The following is a 17,169-nucleotide window of genomic DNA, read 5'->3' as shown; positions in this document are numbered from 1 at the left end:
GTGTACAATCTGTGGAATTTCACAAAGGAAATAAAAGATTTGAACAAGGTAAAAGGGGAGTGGCCTGTCCGGTGGGGTGTGGGGCAGGGAGAGATGCATGAAACCCCTCCCATGGGTACAGAATTGAAAGGGGAGTCAAAAACTCGGTCATCAAGATACACAGTAGTTCACTGCAGCATTTTCAGAATCAAAATTCATGCAAAAATCCATGAGGAACAAAACTTAAAAACGGTATAAAGACAGGATCCATTTTACTGACTATTTCCTTTTTGCCCTAGGCTTCAATTTCCACTGCACATGCCCCTCTTCCAGCGACAGGGACAGAAATTGTAAGCAGACATGTTTGGATTTTATTTTTTTTTTATTTATTTTTTTTAAAGATTTTTATTTATTTATTTGACAGACAGAGATCACAAGCAGGCAGAGAGGCAGGCAGAGAGAGAGGAGGAAGCAGGCTCCCTGCTGAGCAGAGAGCCTGATGTGGGGCTCGATCCCAGGACCCTGGGATCATGACCTGAGCCGAAGGCAGAGGCTTTAACCCACTGAGCCACCCAGGCGCCCCATGTTTGGATTTTAACAAGAAGTCAGTGTTGAGCCACTGTTTCCCAAAATATGTCCTTTGGAGTAGGCTGGAGCCAGGTGGGGAAGAGGTTCTATCGTCCAAGTGTCTCCTGTATGGTAAATCCTACTACACTTAAGCAGTTAAAAATTTTCAGAAGTGCTTCAGAAACGGCCAGACTTACTTGCATACAGAATCCTTTCTCACTAATCCAGAAAGGATACTTTGTGAAAGTTCCCTCAATTCCCAGGCTGGGATATGTGTGCCACTGGCAAGGTGGGGGGAGAGAGGGCTTTGGAGAACTCTGGATTCCCAGCTCCTCCTGGGCTAGCAGCTGCTTTCGCCATCTGTGTGGAGGGTGAGGCTCGCCAAGCCCAGGCTGTCTCAGGAAGCCCGGTGAAGGGCATAGACCGAGAGCACGAAGGGAAGTTTGCATGGCCAGGTTCAGTGTTTTTATGCTTTCTAAGAACTCAGTCCTGGCTTTGCTCTCGTCAGAAGCAGGGAAATGGGGGGCACCTGGATGGCTCAGTAGGTTAAGTGTGTGCCTTTGGCTCAGGTCATGATCTCAGGGTCATGGGATCGAGCCCCACACCCGGCTCCTTGATCAGCGGGGCATCTGCTTCTCCCCCTCCTTCTGCCCCTTCCCCTGGCTCGTGCCCTCTCACGCGCAAGCACACTCTTGCTCTCCTCTCTCCCTCTCCCAAATAAATAAATAAATTCTTTAAAAAAAAAAAAAAGAAAAGAAAAAGGGAAATAGGTTGTTGGCAGCCTCATTTATGTTGATGAGTGGAGAAGTAGAGAACAGGACAGAGCAAGGCTGTACTTTCTCTCCCTCTTTCTCTGAGTTCTTTGGTCCCCTGGCCAGAGATTGGGGCTTTACACGCTCAGGAACAGCCCTCTGGTTGGTCTGCGATCAACACCTTCCTGGATGTGTTATGAGAAACAAGCAAAACCAAGCTCTTTTTCCAAGTTCATGATACAGGAAAGTACCCAGACCTTTGCTGTTTCAAGTGTGGTCTGTGGACCAACAACATCGGCACCTCCTGGGGCTTGTTAGAAATTCAGAATCTTGGCCCCAGCCCCAGATGCAGTGGACCCAAATTATCATTTTAAGAAGACACCTGGGGGACTTGCATGCCTGCTGAAGTTGGAGAAGAAGCTGCCTTTGGAAGTCTGGAGAACTAATTCAGTCCCTGCCTTTGTCACTGATTCCCCTCATCATCCATGTCCTTGGGCAAGTTGTTCATCGTTTTGTTTCTTTCCAGTTCTCCACGTGCAGGTACCACACTGCCTTCCCCTCCAGACATGGCAGGAGGCACCAATGAAGACTATCTTCGGTGTAAATGAACAATAGAAGTAATAATGACTACTTGAAAACTTAATTCTTACCCCAAAACTATATTTTGTAGCTTGAATTTGTAAGATCTTGATGAAATCCCCAAGCCATGTCTTTTTCTATACGTGTATCGCCTCGCATGCATTCATTGATTCATCCATTTTCCCATTGTGTCCCAACCCTTTCAGTTCTTCATGCCATCTACCCATCCTTTTGACAGCCACACCGTCTACCTCTCCTTCATTGTGTCTTTTCACCCCCAGTCATCCCAGTCATTGCTCTGTCGCACATGATGTCATGAACTTTTATGCCAAGAATAGCACTTTGTCAACTCCCGGCTCTGTGTAAGGTCAGTCAGATCTTGAGAAGTAAGGATCCCAAGCTTAAAAGAGGCTGTTGTATACTGCCCCTCAGATCCGTAAACCACTTTCATCCAGACTTTACCCTCTTATCAAGCTGGCTGACCAGGGTGGGAAATGCACCCCTAAGTGGGGGACGGAGGCTTGTGGACAGGCAGGTAGGATACGTGTGTAAATGTGCCCAGGGATGGGCACTGAATTGTTGCACTCCTGCCCCACTCCCAGGTCAAGCACTAGACCACCACCAGGCTGCAGAAGCCCCCTTCCCCCCTCCCCTCCTCCATCCCTCCCTCGTCTCCAAAGCAAGCACTGTCCTAACCTCAAACAGTCTGGATTCCTTCAGGACGGTTTTTGATCTTCTATCCCTGGGATCGTACTGTTTGTGTTCTCCTGTGTCTGGCGTCTTTCACTTTCTGACCTTCACCCGTGCTGTTGCGCGTAGCAGTAATTTATATTTATGCAATAGGAAGTTATCCATTAATGAAAAGGGTTTTGTGAATTGTGGCCGCCGGTTCAAAGCGCCGGTGTGTGGATGGTTCTTTCCCTCTGTCTTTGCCTCCTGTCTGTCAGATCTCTGACTGTCAGCCCTGTGGCTGTACTCTCGTACTTGTACTCTTTCTACTCACCCAAATAAAAGGCAGAAAGTAGGAGTTCCGACGTGGCTGCTGTGTGACCTTGGGCACATTATTCCCACTCTCTGTTACCCACTTGAAAAACTTGCATCTCAATGCCGAGCACTTTTATCTATGACAACAGAGAGAGAAGTACTTGCAAAGTGACAGATACGGAGGGGAGAGATAGCGAGAACATTCCATCTGACGTCTCGGCCCTAGCACTGTTCTAAGCTTGGTGTCCTGACCCCTTCATTTTCACTGTCACCAGCAAGGAGGTGGAGTCCATGCCTCTTCCCATTTTACAGATGAGGGAACTGAGGCACCATGCAGGCCAGGGTCTTGCCGGTGGAGGCATAGCTCTGGGAGCCGGAGCCGGAGCCGGAGCTGGAAGGTGAACGGCAAAGCCGGCACTCTTCTCCACTCTCCTGTGCTGCCTCTCGGGGGAAAGGGGCTTTATTAATCCTGCAGACAAGCATGGGAGGGATACTTTCAAACCCACAGTGGACTGGAAAAATCTCCCCATGGCTGCTGTTTGCCTCCCTGTCCTCACCCCTGTGCTCCAGTGACGCAGCCCTCCTGTCCCTTCTGAGAGCACTGGGAACTTCATCTGGTACAGAAAGTTCTCGTTCCCTCTGCCTGGAATGCCTTCCTCCACCCATGGCTGGCTCCTTCGCATCCTTGAGGTGTTAGGATAGTTATCACCCACCACCACAGGGTTCTTTGCGGGCGCTCAGTCGGGGTACAGCCAGTCTTTAATTCTCTAGGACAACAGTTGCATTTCCTCCCTCCTGGGATTACTCCCTAGAGCAGCTGTACTGATATGTCAATGAGTCGTCCGTCTTCTCCGTAGTCACCAGAAAGCTTCTGCTCCCCAGAACCTGGCTTCGTCTAGAATCTTTAAAGAGACCAAACGAGTCTCGGAGGTCCTGGCTGCCCGCTCTCGGCCGCTGGAGAGCCACTGAGCGTCTGCCCCGTGTTCCCTAAACACAGACTCCGGTGTGGTCTGCTGGTTGACCTGGGTGAATGGATTCTGGAAAGCAGCATGGGGTCAGCATGAGCCCAGCGCAAACCCCGGCAAACAGTCTTCACCTGGTTTGAATTTTTGATGCATCCTTTCAATTAGCAATAGGCTTTGTGGCTACGTGGCCGCAATCCCCCACGGAGCTGGGTAGGAGTTAAAATTGACCCCACATGTTTCTAAAAATGTCACTTCCTGGGCTCCCCCCCCAATGCCTTTTACACGTTGGTCTTTATTGGGGTAACTTTATGAGGGAGTTAATGAGCCATTCAGCAGACAGGAGGCGAGGGACCTCCCGTCTGCCCCAAGGTTTTGATCTTGACCAGGAGCTCTCCGGTAACTGTCCTGGGTGTGCCAGAAAAGCGGTTTTAGTCCTCTTGTGCCACTTGTCACTTCCCAACTACTCTGGCTCAAAGGCAAGTCTCTGGGATGAATGCTGCTAACAACCAGCGCCTCTGTTGTTGGAGAAACCGGAATTGGTCACGGCCTTCTTCAAAACCCGCTGGTTGTGAGGCAGCTGTTCCTTATTTCGGGCCGGTCTCACCCAGTGGTCGGGGACAGGGAAAGGGCCCTTCCCTGGAGGGGGAACCCGGCGGGCAGTGGGGTGGTGCGAAATTAGAAGCGGGCACTTCCCCCGCCCCCTACCCCCGACCAGCCCGCCTCAGCCTCCCTCTGGGCAGCAGCTGCCTGAAGAAGATGGTTTTTTGCGTCTGCCAGCACTTTTCCTGGAACCCCAGGAGCAGATGGCGGACACATGACTGTGAGCACTTATGACCAGCTCATCCCTCGGGACCCACTAGACAGGCTGTGACCGGAGTTAAGGAAGGAAGAGAGCAGGATTTTGCAAGCTTCCGATGGGAGGAGGAAAATAAGGCCGTGAAGGCCCGAACCACGGGGAACTCTGGAAATCCACTGAGGGGGAGACAGACTGTCAGGAGTGCGTGAGCTAAGGGGAGTTCAGAGAGACAACAACTTTGGGGTTCCCCGATTTGGGAGACATCGCCGCGCCCAGCCTCGTGGGACACACTCCTTCTCTAGAAGGACAAGGTGTCAGGCCTCTCTGGTGGTCAGGCTCACGTGTGCATGGTGGGGTGAAGCAGGATTTACCCAGCTTTGCTGCGAGATCAGGAGCAGAGTCCTTCTGAGGCTGTGGTCTGCGGCTCCCCCAGGACTGGGTCTGTTCGGACAGGAGTCCTCAGCTGGGGCCGTTCTATTCCCATAGGACATTTGGCGGTGTCCGGAGATACTGTGCGTTGTCACACCTGAAGGGTTGTGCTGCTGGCATCTCGTGAGCAGAGCCCAGGAGTGGTGCTAACCATCCTGCGAAGCACACAACAGCCCCCATACAGGAAAAAACAAAAATTATCCTGCCCAAGACGCTAATAGTACCAAAGCTGAGAGACCCTGAATCCATGTCTGAGGGTGTGGGGTTTCCTGGAGTCGAAGCCCCTTTAGTTGCTAAGAAGATTGGCCCTAAAACTGTCACCACTCTGGCACAGTGTTCCTCTCACCCTCAAGGGCATATGAATCACCAGAGAGGCTCCAATGCAAAGGCAGGTCGGGTTCTGCAAGTCTGAGTACAACACCATGGCCACTGGCCACAGGTCACACTCTTAGTAGTGAGGAATTTTGAGTGTACCCATAATTCCTCCCATAGCCTCTCCCCTCTCCCTCTCTTTCCAGCCCCAACCCCCACCCTTCCTTGTCCTGCCCTGTTCGAACATTCCGTGCCTTGTCACTGAGGAACATGTGGTGGTGGTTAAACCCCACTGCCCAGATGACAGCTTCTCTCCAGCTGTTGCCAATTTGAAATTCTGAGTGTTGATGAAATCAATGGACTTAGTTGGAAAAAGGATCCCAAGGGACCTGATCAAACTACCCCTCCCCCACCACACACACATACACACACACTTGAATCAGCTTGTCCCTCAAAGACATATTTTCGCAAGCTCTGAGATACTTAAACGGTGCGAGCTCATGACTTTGGGGTTGCTTAAGCTTGGTACAGCTTCCCAGCTCATCCAGGCTCTAAACCAGAGGTTGACGGTTTCTAGAAAGGACCAGATAATAAATATTTCAGGCTTCGTAGGTCCTACGGTCTCTGACATGACTGCTCATTCCCGCCATCGTAGTGGGAGAGCAGCTCTAGACCGTATGGGGGTAGTCCTGTTCTAATAAAACTTTATTGACAAAAGCAAGTAGTGATCTGAATTTGGACCAGGGGCTCTATTTTGCAGACCCCTCTTCCAAACAATTCCTATTCATGTCTCTGCTTCAGGGGGAGGAAAAAAAAAGTCAAAAAGGGAAAACCCTACTGCGAGCAAACTAAATCATCACTGTGAGTCGTAAATGTCTGGAAGGCTAAGGTGAGCAGTTCCTCTTTCTTTTTACAGAAATGTAAAATGGGGATGCACCGTTTAGTTTGGCAGAAACACAACTCTGTCCTTCTGTGCCAGTTTCTTTGGAGGGGAGGGATAGGACTAGGACGGGCAATAAATAAGGAACAGAAAGATGCAGCAAAAGGGCTGCGTTACCTCTGCATTGTCTTCTCTCTGGACTTGAGCGCACGCTTACCTTCTGGTCTCCGAATAAAGAGAGGGAGGGAACACCGCAAAGATCCTTTCTTCCATCACACCCAGGGCATCCTTTGAGGGTATTGATTTTTCTCGCTATCCCCGGCTTCTCTGAGACCTTCCATGGGCAGTGCGGTTTATTGAGCATTCTGACACGCTGGCATTGCTTACAGCAGCCCGGCTGTAGCTTTGTCCAGACGGTTTAACCACAGAGGAGCACAGGCGACATTCCACGCGGCCCTCTCCTTGTTGGGGCAAGGCCTGCAGTGCTAACAGAAGCCTGCGGCCCCTGGGCATTTGCTCTGGGCCACAACGATCGCTGGGCTAAGGATAAATGGAAACCACTAGCTTCACAGTCCCCATGGAACACGGCTCACAGATTCTGCATTATTTGGGGAGGAAGAGACCCTCTCCGCCTAGTAAGAAAACAGAGTTCCCCTGGAGAAGGAATGACTTTGCCTCCATGGCTCATGCAGTCGGTTGGGATTCTGCAGCCAGGTTTTCCAGCATGTGTTGGGGCCCTGTGATCATGCCATTGTCACCTGTGGGGTCAGACTCTACAGGCTCCCAAGGGGAATTGAGTGGGCGGTCTCCGCCTCCCCCACCGCACCTCGCTTGCCGGCACGCATGTGCGCACGTCCCGGCTTGGGCAGCAAGGGAAGTAATGTGTGTCTCTTGCAGCAGGAGAGAGTGACCTGGGAGAGCCGCATTGGGTTGGACTCTGTCAGTAGCCAGTGATTGGACACAGAGACTCGGGCTGCACACAGATAAATGGAGTCAAGACGTGAATTTCCTCCACGTAGAGAAGTAGTCCCGGGTGCAGTGTGGAGGCGCACATGATTTTAACGGTGGCACGTCTTCAGTGAGCATTGCCATTTCTCTGGCCGGGGGGTGTCGTCTTTCTCAGATTCTTTCATCCATAGGATCTACACCTTCAAGCATTTGTTTGCCTTTACAGTTGGCTGGGTACAAAACTCTTGGGGCAGCTTCCTTGCGTGGGCAGTTTGCGGTCTTGCTTCCTGCTTTCTTCCTGCAGGTAGAATACTGCAACACCAGGCAGCCAGTTGAGGGCTGGCCAACGGGAGTCCGTTCCTGCCCTCTTGGAAGTTCTAGACTACCCCAGGAGTTAAAGGTGCCCTAGAGACAACACAAACTTCCTGCAGCTGTGATAAGGCTTAACAAGGAAAAGTACATTTGTCCTCATCTAGTGGCGCTACAACTTCCAAACTCAGATACTGTTGTTATACCCATTTTAGAGATGTGTCTCTAGAGGTTCAAAGATTGCGCCCAGTCACCCAGCCCCAGAGGTGGCTCTCCAGTTTGGCTCGCAGGGAGGGAGGGACGGTTTCCCAAGTTGAGGTGTGATCTGTGATCGTCTCTGGGGCTTGGAAGCTGCTAATTTAGACATATCTCCAGAACTGTGATTAATAAGCCCAAACACTTTGTGCAGATCGTGGAGCTAATTATAAACCACCCGTTCCTCGGCTTTAAAATTGGGAGAGGCCCCAGATGGTAGGGCGCATAAAGAAGCACCAGAGACAATGAGATTGACAGGTGTGACCATGTGTTTCTGTTCCCGCGGTTGGCAACCACTCGTCTGAATTACAGTTGGTTGTTCCTTAAGTCCTGGCCCATTCCAGGTCAAAGGGTAGCTGCTTTTTTCCTAGCTGTGGCAGTGTGAGGCTTCATTGGCCTTGATTGCATAAATATTTACTGAGCACTAGTGGAGCACTCCTGGTTCTGGGGTAGTCCGGTGAGCAGGGAACATGATCCTTGCTCCCAGGGGACATCCATTCAATTGCAAACATATGAACTTAAGAAAACAAGTCAGGGTGGGGACCTTAGAAGTCAAGGCTACAAAGCGACTGGTTGTTGTGGGGGACAGCTTGCTACTTGAGAAAGAGCAATCAGGGCAGGTATCTCTGAAGAGGTGACATTAATGATGAAGAGAAGTCAGCAATGCAGAGGGGAGGGCTTTCCAAGGAGGGCTGGAATGAGCTGGCTGGTGGTGAAATGTATTGCTGAAGCCATGTAAACTGGAAAGAGCATTTGGTGGGTGATCTTGGAGGCCCCTCAGGGTCTTTAGATCTGCGTCAGGACTCTGGACTTTGCCAAGAATGAAATTAACCACAGAGACACCTGTTTAGCGGCAAATGCATGATTGTTGCCCATCGGTGGGCCACATTGGCCATTCTGTTCATGTTCTGCGAGCAAGAGGACCCTGGAGACAAATCCGAGTTAATCAATCAGAAGGTTTATTCCTAAGTAAATGAATGTATTTATAATGTCTGCAGTGAGCCGGTTGTGTTTACAATCCCAGCCCCATGTCCCCGAGGGAGTAGCCTGTGTTTGGGATAAGTGAGATTAACAGTAGGCTGTGGGTTGAGCACCAGGACCCCTCCTGCTCTTGACAGAGCATTTTCCTGTGTAGGGGAGGGTGGAGATGGTTAGGGTTATCCTGAGATCACAACACGAATCAGCAAGATCACCTCCCAGTGGGACTGAAGCTGCCCTTCTCTATGTTAACCTCCTCATCGAAATAAGAATCTGTTCACATAACGTGATGTCCTCAGAAATGACAGGCTTTGGGGCGTCTAAAAGACAGGGTCAGGAAAACAGCTCGTGTGGGAATTTACGGTGTTTGCTCACTTGTTGATGCCAACACTGATTCCACTCCAGAGCTGGAGGAGAAAGCCCGGCAGAGATCACTGAGCCCACCTGTACAGCTTTTGCTTTTCCCTGGGATTTTGAAGAATTTTTTTCCTTCCCTACTGGATGGAGTTCGTCTGCCCCGACAACTCATTCATCATCCTTTCTTGCCGATCCGTCCTCTCCGCCCTCAGGTTGGGGAGGTTCTGGAAGTGATTAGGCTGTTGTAAATCAGCTTTTATGATGTGTGTGTCAGAGATAGGCAGCAGAGAAAGGGGGAGTTAAAGAACTCATCCCCTCCTGCCCTGACAGTTACCCCAGTAATGGAATCAAAAAATCTATATGAAAGTACCGCGGTTGGCAGAATGGTTTCTCTGCAGGCATATCCAGCATTTAAATGTGGCTCTTTAATGAGACCACTGCTTTATTTTTATGCCTTGTTATTGAGGTATAACTTATATATAAGATAAAGCAAACAAAATATTAAATTGCACCTCAAGAAATTTTTCCGTGTGTATCTTTTTATAACCATCACCCAGATCTGGATATAGAACATCTCCAGCACCCTCGAAGTTTCCCTTTATGTCCCTTCCCACTGCCTTGATCTCTGCCACCAAACACAACCTCAGCTCTTGAACTCCATACAGATGGGATCACACAACGTGTACTCTTTTGTGTCTGCCGGCATTTTCTGTGACATTCATCCCTGTTACTGGGTATCATTGTTCATTCTCGTTGTGTGGAATTCTGCCGTATGATGGTTTCTCAGCTGTGGTATGACTGGTCCTCCCAGGCTGGATAATTTTCTGTTGTGGGGACTGCCCAGTTTGTCCACCGTGAGGTGCTCAACAACGTCTCTCTGGCCTCTGCCCATTAGATGCCAACAGCGTACACCACCCGCCCCCCTCCCAACTCCCAGGAACTTCCCTGAGCATGGAAAACCAAACCATTGTATATGCATGCACTGCTCATTTTAAGAAACTTTTTATTTGGCAATAATTTCAGACTAACTGAAATGTTGCAAAAATGGAACAAAACCAATACCCAGAATGTATGCTTTACCTGGATTCACCTCTGGTTAACTGTTGATCCCATTAGTTTATTGCTGGTTCTCTCTTGCTCTCTCTCTCTCTCTCTCTCTCTCACACACACACACACACACACACACACACTGCATTTCTGAACTGTGTGTACACAATGTACACACGCAGTGTATTTCCAAACCATTGGAGAGGAAGTCCTATCCAGCTCAGCCATGTACTACCACAACCTTCCCTTTGTATTTCCCAAGAGGAAGGGTCTTCTCCAACATTATCATAATTACCACCGTTATCAAAATTACCACAGTAGATTTAGCATAATATGGCTATTAATTGCCCATGTCCCAATTTTTGTCAGTCGTTCCACAGCTATGCTCTCTAACATTCTCAGCAGAGAACTGGTTCCAGAGGGATCAGGTGTTCTACACAGTTGCCATGATTCCTTTGTGTTCTTCGGCGTAGAACATTCCCTCAGACTTTTATGGTACTGAAAAAAAAAAAAACCGTTTTAAGGATATAGTCCCTTTTTTTTTTTTCTTAATAGAATTTTCCTCATTTGGGAGCTTATCTAATGTTTCCTTCTGAATCCGCTCAGGAAATGTTCCTGACTAGAACAGTGTGTGGGTGACAGTGTGTCCTTCTTAGGACTTACGTTGGGAGGCACACAATGTCCAGTTCTGCCTCATCGATGATGTTAAGTTTGATCTCCCGGTCAAAGTGCTGTCTGATTTCTCTGTTGTGTAGTTATTAAATATTTCCTTACAAACTAATATGGAGAAACACTTAACACCGTGCAAATATCCTGCTCCCCCATCAAATTTTACCCCCTGACTTGAGCATAATTTGACTCTTGTGTGAATCAGTCTTTATGTACAGTGGTTACAAAATGGTGGTCTTCCAAATCCAGCACCCCCTCTCTGCTCAACATTGTCCTGTGTATAAGAGCCCAGTCTTCTCCCCCATTTATTTATTGGGGCGTTTATGGACTTATTTCCTCCTTTTTCAATGGTTTATAAATCATTACTGTTTTAATGTTTTGATGCTCACGTTGCTCAGCTTTGGCGAGAGAGAGCCCCTCATTTTTTCATTTGTAACACTTCCTTCCTTTCTGGCGTAGCGAGATGTTCCATGCTCCTATCTTACCTTCCCTCCTCCTGTCCTGGAATCGGCCGTCTCTCCAGACTCCTCATTCCTTTTAAGGGGGATTGGTATAAAATACATTTTACTGATCCTTTTTCCTGTTAATTGACATCTGAGTTATTTATAGTTCTAAGCTACTCTAAAGAAAGCTTCTCGGAATACCCTTGCACATTTTTGGGACCTATAAACTAATTTCTGTTTGGTGTATAATCAAGAGTAACAATGAAAAATTGTAGCATCTCCACTCTGATTGTACACCCAACAGAAATAATCCATAAGTCCACACACACACACACACACACCCAAAAGGACACAAATGTTCCAAGCAACTCATTGATAATGTGTGTGTGTGTATGTGTGTGTATTTAGCATAAACAGATACTGCTAAGTAGTTTTTCAAAGTGTTCATAACACTAGTTTTGTCCGGGGGTTGGAAGTTGTTGGCCCCCAGCAGCTGGGGAAGAAGAATCAGTAACCTGGGTCATACTGGGCCATTGTAATCCAAAGGCATGTTTTCTGCAACCAGCAATGGCAAAATGGCTCATCTTCCAACAGATAATGAGTGAAAATGCTGAGCTTTTACCACCAGGGCCATTCTTAAGCTTCTCTTTTGAGAGTGCTGCTTTAGGGCGGGCAGCATGGAAGTTACTCAGGTCAAGAATCCCCTGCTACTTGCAAAATGGTTTTCATTTAAGTGGTGCCATTGATAGCCTTTAGGGACTGCAGGCCCATTGCTAGAGAGATACCCACTGGTCATGGTGTTTTAAAAAGTGCCTCCCCCAGGGGAGAAGGAGTATCCCAGAGTCCCACTCACATCTTCTGGCTGTTCAGGGCCAATTTAAAACCCTGGAGCAGTCATTCACTAAAGAGCCTGAGAGAGTAAATGTCCCTCTGTGTACACCCTGGGAGCCACTTAGTGTTCCAGACATCTGAGCTGTGGAGCTCAGGGACGGCAGGTGCAGGGGGAAGCTGCTGGAGGCTAACAGGAAAGTGAGTTGCTCTGGTTTCAGGAGATTAGATGCGAGGCTCAGTGTTGATAGGAACTGTTTGGGCATGGCCCAGCCTGTGTCGCGGAAACCTTCCACGTCTAGAATATCTGTGCCATGTACTTACAGTGCAGCCTTAGATCAAAGAGGTAATTGAAGCACTTTGTAAAGTGAAATTCTAAACAGAAGAAGCATGCATGAGATGCACAGTGGGCTCCTAGTGACTTCAGTGAGCCTTTGGAGGAATTAGTAACTAGTAACATATACCTGTGCGGATGCATTTTAACCAGCTGTCCTCTCTCGGTGGGCACCACCCCCCTGTGGAGTGGGGAAAGAGCTCTCCCAAACATTCTGAGAGCACCTTTGTGCAGTGTACAACTGCGCAACTGTATGCAGCGATCCCGGACAGACGGTGATTCCAATGAGCAAGACTGCACATTTATATTAACCTCCGTGGTCCTCTCTTCCCTCTCTACCCCCAGGCCTGTCCGCAGATGGTGGGGCCAAGCGCCAGGAGCACCTCTCCCGGTTTTCCATGCCTGACCTCAGCAAAGACTCTGGAATGAATGTCTCCGAGAAGCTGAGCAACATGGGCACACTTAACTCGTCCATGCAGTTCCGGAGCGCAGAGTCGGTTCGCAGCCTGCTCTCTGCCCAGCAGTACCAGGAGATGGAGGGAAATCTCCACCAGCTCGGCAACCCCATTGGGTACAGAGACCTGCAGTCCCATGGCAGGCTGCATCAGAGCTTTGATTTTGATGGGGGGATGGCCAGCAGCAAGCTGCCAGGGCAGGAGGGCATGAGGATCCAGCCCATGAGCGAACGCACTCGGAGGAGAAGTACCTCCCGCGACGACGGTCGCCGCTTCCGACCTCACCGCTCCAGGCGTTCCCGGCGCTCTCGCTCGGACAACGCCCTGCACCTGGCCAGCGAACGCGAGGCCATCTCTCGGTTAAAAGAAAGGCCCCCCCTCCGAGCCAGGGAGGACTACGACCAGTTCATGCGCCAGCGGAGCTTCCAGGAGAGCCTGGGCCAAGGGTCCCGAAGGGACCTGTACGGCCAGTGCCCGAGAACGGTGTCAGACCTGGCTCTGCAGAATGCCTTCGGGGAGCGCTGGGGACCCTACTTCGCCGAGTACGATTGGTGTTCTACCTGCTCCTCCTCTTCGGAGTCCGACAACGAGGGCTATTTCCTAGGAGAACCCATCCCCCAGCCCGCCCGCCTGCGATACGTCACGAGCGATGAGCTGTTGCACAAATACAGCTCCTATGGGCTCCCCAAGTCTTCCACGTTAGGGGGCAGGGGACAGTTGCACAGCAGGAAAAGACAAAAGAGCAAAAACTGCATCATTTCCTAATAGGCTCGGGGTCAGGGAATGGGGGAAGATGGGAGCTAAGAATGTACATTCAGAAACTTGCACTGTTTTCCATTGTAAAGCGCTTTCGGGGTGGTGGCTAGAGGAGAGGAGGGAAATGCTGGCCGTGGTGGAGGCAAGGTTATAGACTGACTCAATAGGTAGTCCCAGTTCTCGGCATGTTGAATATTATTTGCACATTTCACTTTGGAAACGCTATAGACTCTGGAGGCCAGGGTTGGTCCCCTCCTTCCCATCAGTCTGTGTTGAGTCGCCTTTCGCAAGATGGCAAACTGTTTCCCGCTCGCTTATATCCTCTCTGGTTCTCTTACTTTTAGGACCCTTTTTCCAGTAAGTAATTTGTTTATTAGCCAGGACCCAAGACTAAGTTATTTACATGTCCATTGTAAATGCAATGTAAATGAGAGTTCTGATAAAATATTTTTGTATTTTGTAATATCAAAGGAATTTCTATATCGTAGGACTCAGTGGAAATTTGCATGCACGCCCAGCGTTGTCTTTGAGTAGTACATTCAGAGGCGGTCCAGGACCGCCTTTTTTTTTTTTTTTTTTTTTTTCTATACAAATTTGTTACATGTCAGTGAGACCTTTTTCAAAGGAGTTTATTCAATTTGACGTTTTGTGGCTGAAAAAAAAATTAACCATTACACCCAAAGTATTTTATGCTCCATTCTACCTTAAGGAGACATCCTTAAGTCTGCTCCCGCCCTCGGTAGAATTTCTTCTCTACAAAGTGATAGTAATTTTTTTTTTTAATTGCAAACGTAACTTTTGCCAATTAGAGAAACCAACCAGTGTCCGTAAACTCCCGTGAGCAACGCCGTCCCTGCTGGGAACATTGAAGTTGCTTGCTGTTGATCTGTCCCTTGGGGAAAATGAAAGTGACTGTGAGTGGTACCCATCGTGTGATGTCAGCATGACGTTGTTTTGAATGTGGCATTATTTTCTGGTGCTCATGTTTCCTGGATTATATTATCTGCTTTCCTTTACCAAGGCAGACGGAACAGCTGCCTTAGCCTGACAACCGGTTGTCCTCAGTGCAAATGAACTTAAGCAGTAGACATGTAGAAAGTCCTGCAGGGCTCTGGGAAGGACGGGGTGTTCTAGATCGTACGTCATGCGTGGAGAAGGAACAAGGGAATTCGAAAGCAGAAAGCAGGTCAAGGGTAGAGACTGAAGGGGGATATGAAGGAAGGTCAGAGTAAAGAAGAGCTTCGGGAAATGAAGTAGAGTGGGAGGTGACCACTACCTTGAATAACCACCCCCCCACCCAGTGCTTGCAGAAAGAATCCAGTTTAACACGCCCCGTAACCAGAGTGTCTGGGTGACCCAGGAAAGGGAGCAGTTTGGGAGATTTCAGGGTGATGACCTTGAAGAGCAGATGCTGTTCAAAGGGAGATTTCCGTGTTGAACTTTGGGGACTGTTGGTCAGACAGAAATTGGGCTCAAAAGTGAGTTTGCTTGAAGAAGACATTTAACGGTTGTGTTGTTTATAGTAAAATAAAACTTCCTACCTTGCTTCAGTTCACAGTGAAGCCCTTGCTTTCTCTTCCATTCTCCTCCTCCCTTGAATGGATTGTAGCAGTTGAAATAATCCATCGGAGGACCCACCTTTAGTGAGATGTACTGTTGATGTAGTACACGGTGTAACTCAGTGGCCATCTGCCGTGGTGAGGTGAGCGTGGTCTCTTTTCAGTATAGTAGTTAATATTTTCTAGTATTTTTTTTATGGAGAGAATGTGAGAAGTGGCTTTTCAGACACCATCCCAAATGGGTCTGGGGAAAAGAAGGCTGTAAAGGACGTGGAAATGGCACTCCATTCAGGATGTATTAAAATAATTTGCTTTTCAGGTATTAATATGACATTTGTCATTGTCACTGATTTAAAAAAAAAAAAAGCAATGCAAATGTTGGTTGTGGCTGTTTTCCGCATGCTATCTTCATATCTAAATGCTTCATTACTTATCCAAGCCTCCGGAGAATTAACTCTATTACGTTTGTATAGTAAGTTTGTAAACTGCTTGGCAAAACTGATTAAGAAACAATGTGCAACACCATGCTACTGAAGTGGCAGGTTTCTGGTAGAAATCGGGCGAGTCCAATTTGGAGTTTGGAGTTCCTTGATTGATGAGAATGAAAAGGCATTTTGGAAAAAGAAAAGAGAGACAAAAGTAGATCGCTTAACATAGCAAACAGCTGAAAATCATGTCTGTCCTCTGTGGCCTGGAATCCAATGAAAGAAATTCTCCTGGTAAAAGCTGCTTTCTAAGTCCATCCTCTCCAGAAGTACCCCCTTACTTTCCCCCCATGAGGCTTGAGGCACCCTCCGCAGGAAGAAGAGGGTGGCCTGAAATCGACCCGTAGCCACATCCCATGAAGGGGGTGGGAGGACTAAGCGATTTCAGAGCTAGCTGCCCGGGGCGCGTCCGGCAGCTCAACTGGCCAGAGCTTGAAATATACTGAGATGGAAGCCTCAGGGTCACACTGTTTCTAACCAAGGTCACTTCCGTGTGTTCCATTCCGGCTTCTCCCCACCCCACACACAGCCAGGCGCCTTACAGACAATGCCCACGAGGCTGGTTAAATCATCACAAAGGTGATGGGACCTCCAAGTGAATGCCCCGGAGAGAGCAGGACGTCATGGTCGTAGGAATCCTACCTGTTCGTGCTGACTTACACCTAACGTCACAGAACTCTGTTCCTGAAAACTCAATGTGTTCTCTTTGGAGGCAAGAACTTGGGATCCTCAACTTATCCCTCTGTCATAACCATGAGCTCTTCCTCGTCAAGTTTTGCCTGTGAGTGGGGCTTACACTCACCTCTTCCTGGATCTCCTTGCATCTTCGATAGACCGTTACAGAAAAGTAATTTTTCCTAGTTCCCTCTCATCTCTAATACCTTGGGTTTGCTTTTTCTACCTCTCTTCATATTGGTCCTCTTGGCTTTTGGTGAAAACGACCACTTTGGTTTTCAGGTCATTTCTTATCGCTGCTCAACTCAGTGGCAACAGAACGGGCTCTTTTCCAGGAAGAAGTAGCCATTGACGGTTTCCTGAATGCCCCTGCCAATACATATGACCCTCGATACTGTGAACAGCTTTCTTAGCAGGCTGGTGGCATGGAGGGTGGCGTTTAGGTATCCTTCCTTCTGTCCTATAGTTCCGTGAAGGTGAATGAGGTGAGGGAAAGCAGTACCATGCTCCCAGGTCCTGCGCAGGTTCAAGGCGGGTAGAGTTGTTGGATTGGTTGTTGGTTGTTGGTTCTTTCTACATTCACCTTCTCATCACTAGTCCTTCCCTTCTGTCCTCAGCCAGCCCAGTGAACAAGCAGTTTTGTCTTTCCAGGAGGGGACCACAAGACAGCTCTTGCTCTTTCTCTCCCCATTCTGTAGGATGCTTTTGCACTGCAGCAAACTGTATTTCCTTCTCCTGCAGTGGTTTTCCACTTTTTGGGTCCCCCTCACCGTCACTGAGTTCAGGTGCGGCCAGCGATGAAACAGACATAGCACACGCTCTCCCATT

At 48.8% G+C, this 17,169-nt stretch overlaps 1 protein-coding gene across 1 annotated transcript in view; it reads left to right on the top strand.

The window, feature by feature from the left end:
* Positions 1-13,631, top strand: part of LOC111144176 (prickle planar cell polarity protein 2) — an 85,168-nt gene extending 71,537 nt beyond the window's left edge. The window contains exon 7 of the mRNA XM_022498360.1: positions 12,757-13,631. Coding sequence (XP_022354068.1) covers positions 12,757-13,631 — 875 coding nt within the window. The remainder of the gene's footprint in view (positions 1-12,756) is intronic.
* The last annotated feature ends 3,538 nt before the right edge of the window (positions 13,632-17,169 follow it).

Source organism: Enhydra lutris, unplaced genomic scaffold, assembly GCF_002288905.1.
Source record: "Enhydra lutris kenyoni isolate GAN:26980312 unplaced genomic scaffold, ASM228890v2 scaffoldscaffold10, whole genome shotgun sequence".
NCBI classification, from domain to species: Eukaryota; Metazoa; Chordata; class Mammalia; order Carnivora; family Mustelidae; genus Enhydra; species Enhydra lutris.
This window is presented reverse-complemented; position numbering and strand designations above follow the sequence as displayed.